This window comes from Sapajus apella, unplaced genomic scaffold (assembly GCF_009761245.1).
Source record: "Sapajus apella isolate SASKATOON/1434 unplaced genomic scaffold, GSC_monkey_1.0 scaffold15, whole genome shotgun sequence".
Taxonomy (NCBI): domain Eukaryota; kingdom Metazoa; phylum Chordata; class Mammalia; order Primates; family Cebidae; genus Sapajus; species Sapajus apella.
The window spans coordinates 33,193,333-33,202,048 of record NW_022436955.1 but is presented as its reverse complement, the minus strand read 5'-3'; the positions used below and the strand labels follow the sequence as shown (position 1 = coordinate 33,202,048).

The 8,716-nt window shown below is 55.3% G+C and overlaps 1 protein-coding gene across 4 annotated transcripts in view; it reads right to left on the bottom strand.

Annotated features, from left to right (window-relative positions):
- Positions 1 to 8,716, bottom strand: part of DEF8 (differentially expressed in FDCP 8 homolog) — a 25,587-nt gene that overhangs the window by 8,281 nt on the left and 8,590 nt on the right. For 3 of the 4 annotated variants that reach the window (XM_032284785.1, XM_032284782.1, XM_032284783.1), the window contains exons 2-4: positions 3,771 to 3,904; positions 2,932 to 3,029; positions 993 to 1,142 (exon numbers count right to left, since the gene is read on the bottom strand). In XM_032284785.1, coding sequence (XP_032140676.1) covers positions 993 to 1,142; positions 2,932 to 3,029; positions 3,771 to 3,894 — 372 coding nt within the window. In that variant the 5' untranslated portion in view covers positions 3,895 to 3,904. Of the gene's footprint in view, positions 1 to 992; positions 1,143 to 2,931; positions 3,030 to 3,770; positions 3,905 to 5,316; positions 5,785 to 8,716 lie in introns of those variants that run through there. The other variant, XM_032284784.1, reaches the window with a different exon arrangement.

The following is an 8,716-nucleotide window of genomic DNA, read 5'->3' as shown; positions in this document are numbered from 1 at the left end:
GCCTCTCTGGGCCACAGGCATGTGAGCAGGAGGGAAGTGGCCTCTCTGGGCCACAGGCATGTGAGCAGGAGGATGTGGCCTCTCTGCCCCTCCCGCTTTCTGCAGGTCAGGTACAGGGCAATGGAAAAGGAGGCCCTCCCCACCTCTCCCCAACACCATTAGTTGCAAAATGGGCCTGAGACCACCTACGGGATTTTTACATGAGGAAACCGACACATCCTCTCTAAGCCTCTGTGTTTTAGGGATTTTTGTTACCACTAACTTACCTGTCCCCTAATGAATATTCTACTTTCCACAATCCCAGGGACTCATGAGTCAGCACAGGGGACCCAGGGCAGCTGGGCCAAAGCACACGCAGACCCAAGGCCTGCATCAGGGGTACCTGTGGCTTGGGACCCATCACCTTCAGGACACCACCCCTCCTTGTCCAGGTCATGTTCAGGGAGGAACTCAGCCCACCCACTCGCTTCAGTGGGTGGACACATAGTCCAGAACTAGCCAATTAGGCACTGTCATTGGGTCAGGGGTGGGCCCATGACTGGCCAGTGAAACTCAGGCCTGAGTCTGCGCTATAACCACAGAAAAGGCAGCTGTGATCACCCAGGGCAGCTCAGCTGCTGGAGAGCAAGGTGCGGTGCCGGGACCGTCTCTGCCACCACCACGTGCTGGATCAGACACAGAAAGCAGAGCTGGGAGACAAGACTCCTGACATCGGAGGGTCTTCCAGTCACCAGGCAAATGCATTTTTCTCTTTGGTTTAAGCTACTTAGGGTTGGGTTTCTGCTCCTGGAAATAAAAGGGTCTAGACAAATAGAGGAGCCTCCCGCGGCTCTGTTCGGGGAAGGGCCTATCTAGTGTCTTTCTACCTCAGCCCCTCAGGCCGAGAGGGAGCCACTGTCTGAGAGAGAGCCACAGGCTGGTGGGGGCCTCCTGGTTCCACAGGCCTGGCCTCAGCCCCAGGCTGCCCCATGATGGGGTGGGCCCACACTCACCTTCAGCTCCTGGAGCTTCAGCCGGAGGTGGATGAGCCGCACCACGGCATCCTTCTGCTTCTCCGACTGCTCGGGCAGCTCCAGGATCACCTGCTTGCAGTCCTCGATCGCCTGCTGCAGCTGCTGCACATCAGAGGCCAGGAACAGACCCTGCCGAGGTTGGGGTGGGGGGCAGTCAGATGCTCACACTGCAGGCTCTCCCTGTCAAGTCCCATCCTTCGAGATAGGCCCAGAGCAGACCCCAACACCCCTCACCCAGAGAAGAAAACTGAAGCAGAGGGCCGCAAGGACTCACTCAAGGGCCACCCCGTGCACCTGCTCCCCCCTGAAAACCTAATGTGTGAAAGATGCTTTTCAAAAGACAACTTCCTTCTTTAGAAATCCAGTTGCTTTTTCCGCTATGTCATTTTGGTCACTTCTTGAGCCTCCTCTTGGAGGAAGGCCAGGGAAATGGCATTTGCTGTTACGAAGGACAGTAAGTAGCCTCAAGCTTAGCTGCCAAGCCCAGGCAGGTGCCAACACCCCAGCACTTCCAGCTGCTCTCTCCACATAGCGGCCAGGGGGCCCCTCAGGGCCCAGCAAGACCCCGGACTCAGAACACTCTGGTGCTCCTGGGGAAGACAAGATGGGGTCTCGGAGCTGGGGAGCCCAGGCTGACCCTGCCCTCAGGAGCCTGCTCCTCCTCCAGGCTGCTGGGCTCTGAGGCCCAGGCAAAGAGGAGGGGGCACCCTCCTCTCTCCCAGTCTGTGGCCCCAAAGCAAGTGCTCAAAATGTCGAAGTAAATAAAACAAGCTGAGCACAGTGGGTCACACCTGTAATCCCAGCAGTTTGGGAGGCCGCGGTGGGGGGATTGCTTGAGCTCAGGAGCTTGAGAGCAGCCTGGGCAACAAAGCGAGACCCCATGTCTGTACAAAAAGTTTAAAAATTATCTGAGCATTGTAGTGCACACCTGCCGTCTCAGCTAATCAGGAAGCTGAGGTGAGAGCATCGCTTGAGCCCAGGAGGTCGAGGCTGCAGTGAGCCACAATCGCGCCAGAGCCGGGCCACAGAGTAAGACCCTATCTCAAAAAAAGAGAAAAAAAAAAGATACTCAACTTGATTGGATTGAAGGAAAAGAAAAATAAATAAACAAACAAAAATACGAAACACATACATGAAGCCCTTCTACATGGGCAAAGCTTAAAGGCCACGCACAAAACGAACAGTGAATTAGAACGGGGAGGTTCTGACCAAATCTTTTCAGTTACATTTTAATGTTGTTACAATGTTTCTCTCAAAAGTTGGAGACAGTTTGCAAAAAAGGTTTTCAAAGGATTTTTTAAAAATCCTTACAGCCGCCAGGCGCGGTGGCTCACGCCTGTAATCCTAGCACTTTGGGAGGCCAAGGTGGGTGGATCACCTGAGGTCAGGAGTTCAAGACCAGCCTAGCCATCATGGTGAAACCCCATCTTTGTTAAAAAAAAAAAAAAAAAAATCCTTATAGGCTCCCACTTTCTTCTTCAAAGCAAGGCTCCCAAGGAAGGAAACACAAGCAAAGGGCCCTGTGACGCCGACCAATCAGGAGGAGGCAGGCAGGGGCTTCTCCCTTACCTCCTGCACCCCCTTTCCCTTGGCACCGGGGTCTGCAGGACCCCGAGGACCCCAGAGGGAACCGACTCTCATATTTGCTTTGTGAAGACAAGGAGCTCAGGGGAGAGGAGCAGCCCCAGGTTCAGGAACCACAATCCAGGCTCTCCACCTGCCTCACACGGGCTCTGAGGGTGGGGGTCTGGGGTGTCACAGGCCTCAGATTCGAAGCCGGGGGCCCTGGCTGAGGTGGGGGCTGCACCCCAGCTCATAGGATGCTGCCCTGCCACCTGGGAGCAAGTGACAAGGAAACCGCTGGCCCTTCCTGAGGGCTCACTCAGTCCCTCTCCCCTCCCACATCCGAATAACCTACCACAGGGCGGGAGAAGTGGTCTTCAGACAGGCCGAGATCCATCACGCGCTCAGCGCAGCGGAACTCTGGCTCCGCAGGGGGCAGCTCCGGCAGGGCCTCTGGGGGAAGACGGGGACAGGTGTGGAGGGTCAGCTGCTGCCTCCTGTCTGCCGTCCCCCAGGCAGGAGCTGGGACAGCAGGAGAGGGAAAGGGATTCAGGAAGCCGCAGAGAGAGCAGGCACTGGGGGATCTGGGCCCCACTCAGACCTGCACATCCACTTCTCATGCAGACAGGAAAGAGCCATTCGAGAAGAGAAGGTGGAATGATACTCGGGGCTAAAAGGGTCTCAAGATGGCATTACAGAAACATCCCCATTCCCAAGGCGGACACCTCATGTATAAACGTGGGGATGACAGAAAAACCACGGCTGGCTACACGGCAAAATCCACGAACGCCAGGGCCCACGCCAGCCCGTCCCTGCGGCTGCCCCGCCCCGGCACTCCCTGATGACCTCATCTGCAGTTTCTGGGGCTGACGCCATCCTGATGCCAAGAGCACAGCCAATCGGCTAACCTCTCCCTCAGTGCCAAGCTCACTCAGCCAGCGTTCCCTGAGCACCTACTGTGTGCGGGGCCCTAGGATGCAACAGTGATGAGTCAGGCACAAATCCTGCTGTCAGGAGTGTGAATTCTAGTGGGCACACAGAAACAAACCACAGAACCACAGAACAGGTGGGAACAAGCAGGTGTCGGCTCCGTGGGAAAGACAGGACCGCACAGGAGGCAGCAGGAAGAATGGGCGTCCACATAAGTGGCCGGAGACCTTCCCAGCTCCCACCCCAACTCCCGCCAGCACCCACCTTCAGGTGTGGCGTCCGGGGCCTCCTCTCCAGGGCGCTGCTCATGCTGTCTCGGTCCTGACTGCTTGTTGAAGGGGTTGAGGTGGGCCTGCCGGAAGCGGGCCAGCTTCTCATCATATTCCATAGCATTCCACCTGAGGGTCAGGCAGGGCCAGGATGAGTCCCCAGGTACCAGGCTCACCACAGACCACCTCCTCTGCCCAACCACATTGGGGTTTCTGGGGTGACGTGGGCCTCAAACCACACAGCCTCCATCTCAGCCTCTTCCTGAAACACCTCAGGTGCCCCGCCCAGGCCCCATTGGCGGTGTCACCTTGGGAAGAGCTCACAGTGACAATAAGAATTCCACAATAGGGGACAGTCACGTGGCCCACCTGACGCGCCCAGCTCCTGCCTCCCAGCACAGGGTCCTCCGGCCCCAGACGCTGAAGAGTCCCAGCCCTAGAGCTACTATGGAATCCTCTCCGGCCTCAGCCCCAGACACTCACTCAGCCCCGGTCCAGCTATCCACCTGCTCCCGTGAGACAGACCTCCCAGAAACGGCTGCTCCTTCCTGGGCCCCAACCGAAATTGCTGCTTTCCTGTCAGAGCACCCCAAAACCGCAGCCCCTGTCTCAGAGCTCAGGGTTGGATATACTTGGGGACAGTGCCAAGGCCCATTCCTGCTCGGCCACATGTGGGTGAGCAGCGCCCACCTTCCCCATGCCCAGGAAGGGGATCTTGGGAGAAGCCCCACACACGCATCCAGGCTCTCTGGCCTGGTTCTGTGACACAACCCCAGTCAGGCCGCCGGCTCCGTGCCTCCAGAGCCCCAGGAAACAGTCAGGAAGGGCTAGTTCTCCACGGGGCAGAAGCTGAGCGTCAAGAACGGCTCCTTCCCGGCCCTCAGGCTCAGAAAAACTGCAGAGCACACAGGACTGAGGGCTCCTGGCAGGGAGGAAGCCACTTTGGTTGGGTGGGAGTGGAAGCAGTTTGCATGCCGCCCTCCCAATCAGCTTCCTGGGCCACGCTGCTTAGCCTCTCTGCCTCCATTTCCCCATCCGTAATGGGCCATGGTGAGGGTGAAATGAGCTACAGAGACTGCACAAAACAAGCTCGCAGTAAGGTTTGCTGATGCTACAGGAAGTCTTCCGTAAGGGCATCAGTACTGGTTACACTCCCACTGTACTTGCTACAGTCTGAAATAATTCACAATTACAAAAAACAATCCGATGATTTATCCTCTGTCCCTTCTCCCAAAAGAAAGAGAGCTGAGCCCAGAGGAGAAAGCCCTGCTCAGGGTCACGCTGTGGCGTCGGAGAGCTGGGATTCAAATTGCCTCACTGGCAGTGGGACATGGAGGCCACCCCAACCCCACAAGCCTACCCTCCCACTGGGCAAGATGCCACCCCACCTATGGGACCAGTCCTGCCTGCTGCACCTGTGGGGCAGGAGTGTGGGTGGAAGGACCCAGCACCCACTGACAGGCTGACCCCGGAGCAAAACAGGGAGGTGCTGGGCATACAGAGGGGGCGTGCCCTCAGTCCCACCTCTTGCTCTTATTAACCTGATGACTCTGGGTGGGTCGCGGAGTCAGAGGCGGCCACCTGATGCCAGCACCTCCCCAGTCTCCCAGGGAGCACCCAGGACACAGGAGGAGTCAGGCCATCCGACATCACGCCTCCTCCTTCCTGAATGGGGTGCCTCATTTCTGTTTGTCACGTAATTTCCCAGCCTCCCCTCCAAATAGACCTGGTAATGTGACTGTGTTCTGAGCCCCTGGGCTTGACAAGATCAGGCAGCTCTGAGCAGCTCTGAGCTCCTGGCTTCACTGACACACACAAGTCCTCAGCCCTCCCACCCACCCCAGGAAGTAGGCGTTCTCCCTAACATACAGGCAAGAACATGGAGAAGCAGAGTCTGAATCAGGGCTATCTGATAATAACAGTGATGGGCCAGGCGTGGTAGCTCACACCTATAATCCCAGCACTTTGGAAGGCCGAAGCAGGACCACATCAGGCCAGGCTCAATGCAGTGAGAACCGATCTCTACTGAATGTAACATACGTATACAGGTATTGATCGACTTACAACCTATGCAACTTACGACCATTTGACTTTACGACCACAGTCGCTAGCCACGACTGCTCCGCGTCTGGCAGCGCAAATGCTGCCCAACTGGGCGTACGACAGTGCGGACCAGCTTCCAGCAGCGCTACCATCTCCGCGTGCGTATAGCCTACTCAACTTACGACCAAATCGTGTTACGACCAGCCTGTCGGACCCAATCGTGGTCGTAAGTCGAGCACTAGCTGTACGTGTGTGTGTGTGTGTATGTAGGTATGTGTATATGTGTATGTATGTATAGATGTGCATGTATATATGTATGCATGTGTATAGGTGTGTGCGCATATATGAGAAAAAAGAAAAGAAAGGCTTCTGAGACTTGTCTTTTTTTTTTTGAGACAGAGTCTCGCTCTGTCACCCCAGGCTGGAGTGCAGTGGTGCGATCTCGGCTCACTACAACCTCCACTTCCCAAGTTCAAGCAATTCTCTGCCTCAGCCTCCCAAGTAGCTGGGATTATCGGCACCCGCCACCATGCCCAGCTAATTTTTGTATTTTTAGTAGAGACGGAGTTTCACCATCTTGGCCAGGCTCGTCTCCAACTCCTGACCTTGAGATCCACTTGCCTTAGGCTCTCACGGTGCTGGGATTACAGGCATGAGACACTGCCCCCGGCCAAGACTTGTCATTAAGGGTAGAGGCTGCCCCTCTCCAGCCGTTCCCACATGTTGCTACGTGGGATGCAGATGTAAAGGCTGGGGCTGGAGCAGCCACACTGTGCTGTGACATAAAAGCAAGGCATGAGGATGGCAGTGACAGGACCGCAGGGGACTCCGCCTGAGCCCTGAGGCTCACAGCCAGGCTTCACTTGAGTGAGAGAAATACGGTATTCCCACCCCTGTTATTGGGCAGGAGGTTTCTGTCTCTTACAGCCAAAATAGATTCTGTCTGAAAGGCCAGAGTGGTGGCTCACACCTGTAATCCCAGTGCTTTGGGAGGCCTAGAAGGCGGATCACCTTAGGTGAAGAGTTTGAGACCAGCCTGGGCAACATGAGGAAACTGTCTCTACCAAAAATACAAAAAGTAGCCAGGCGTGGTGGCAGGCACCTGTAATCCCAGCTCTTGGGAGGCTGAGGCAGGAGAATCACCCGAACCCAGGAGGTGGAGGCTGCAGTGGGCCAAGACTGAGCCACTGCCCTCCAGCTTGGGTGACAGAGTGATACTCCATCTCAAAACAAAAACAAAAGGCCAGGCACAGTGGCTCACGTCTGTAATCCAGCACTTTGGGAGGCCGAGGCGGGCGGATCATGAGGTCAGGAGTTTGAGACCAGCCTGACCAATATGGTGAAACCCTATCTCTACTAAAAATACAAAAATCAGCCAGGCGTGGTAGTGCACACCTGTAATCCCAGCTACTCAGGAGGCTGAGGAGGGAGAATCGCTTGAACCCTGGAGGCGGAGGTCGCAGTGAGCCGAAACGGCGCCGCTGCACTCCAGCCTGGGCAACACAGCAAGACTTCATCTCAAAAAAAAAAGATTCTGACTGATGATGGCAATTGTTTATGGTAATAAGATAGACACGCCCAACCCGAATCCCAGGTCTTCCAGTTCCCGGCCCTGTGACCTTGGGTAAACGGGTAAATCTTTCTCTGCTTCCATTCTCTCTGTCTCAAATGCAGATGACAATAGTACCATACAGGGTTATTGTAAAATACTAAGTTCAGAGAGCACTGCCCAGGACACAGTAAGCACCCAATAAATACTGCTTACAACTTATCATTATTACTTTGTTTTGGGTTTTTTTTGGAGACGGTGTTGCTCTGCCAGGCAAGATGAAGTGCGGTGGTTTGATCACAGCTAATGCAGCCCAAAGGGGTCCTTCCATATCAGCCTCCCATGTAGCTGGGACTCTAGGTGTGTGCCACCACACCCAGTGAATTTTTTTTCTTTTCTTTTTTTTTTTTTTTGAGACGGAGTTTCGCTCTTGTTACCCAGGCTGGAGTGCAATGGCGCGATCTCGGCTCACCGCAACCTCCACCTCCTGGGTTCAGGCAATTCTCCTGCCTCAGCCTCCCGAGTAGCTGGGATTACAGGCGCGCGCCACCATGCCCAGCTAATTTTTGTATTTTTAGTAGAGACGGGGTTTCACCATGTTGACCAGGATGGTCTCGATCTCTTGACCTCGTGATCCACCCCCCCTCAGCCTCCCAAAGTGCTGGGATTACAGGCTTGAGCCACCGCGCCCGGCCCCACCCAGTGAATTTTTAAAAAAAATTTTATAGACAGAGTCGCCGTCTAATGCCTAGGCTGGTCTCAAAATCCTGGCTTCAAGCAATCCTCCTGCCTCTGCCTCCCAAATTGCTGGGATTGTAGCAGTGAACTATCATACCTGGCCTATTTTTAAGAATCATGGCCAGGAGTGGTGGCTCACGCCTATAATCCCAGCACTTTGGGAGCCTGAGGCAGGTGGATCATTTAAGGTCAAAAGTGCAAAACCAGCCTGACCAACATGGCAAAACCCCGTCTCTACTAAAAATACAAAAATATGAACTGGGCATGAGGGTGCACGCCTGTCATCCCAGCTACTGAAGAAGCTGAGGCCGGAGAATGGCTCGAACCTGGGAGGAGGCGGGTGCCGTGAGCAGAAAGCGCGCCACTGCACTCCAGCCTGGGCAACACAGAAAAGCTCAATCTCAAAAAAAGAAAAGAATCAGCCGTGATTTAGACTCTGGTTCTCCATTCTCTTGCCCATCAACCAGGGAGAACGTGTACTTCCTGGGGTGGATGGAGGGCTAAGGGCTTGCTGTGCCAGTGAGGCCAGGAGCCCAGAGCTGCTCAGAACAGGCTGCGGTGTCACACACACACACACACCCTGCGGCGTCACACACACACACACCCTGCGG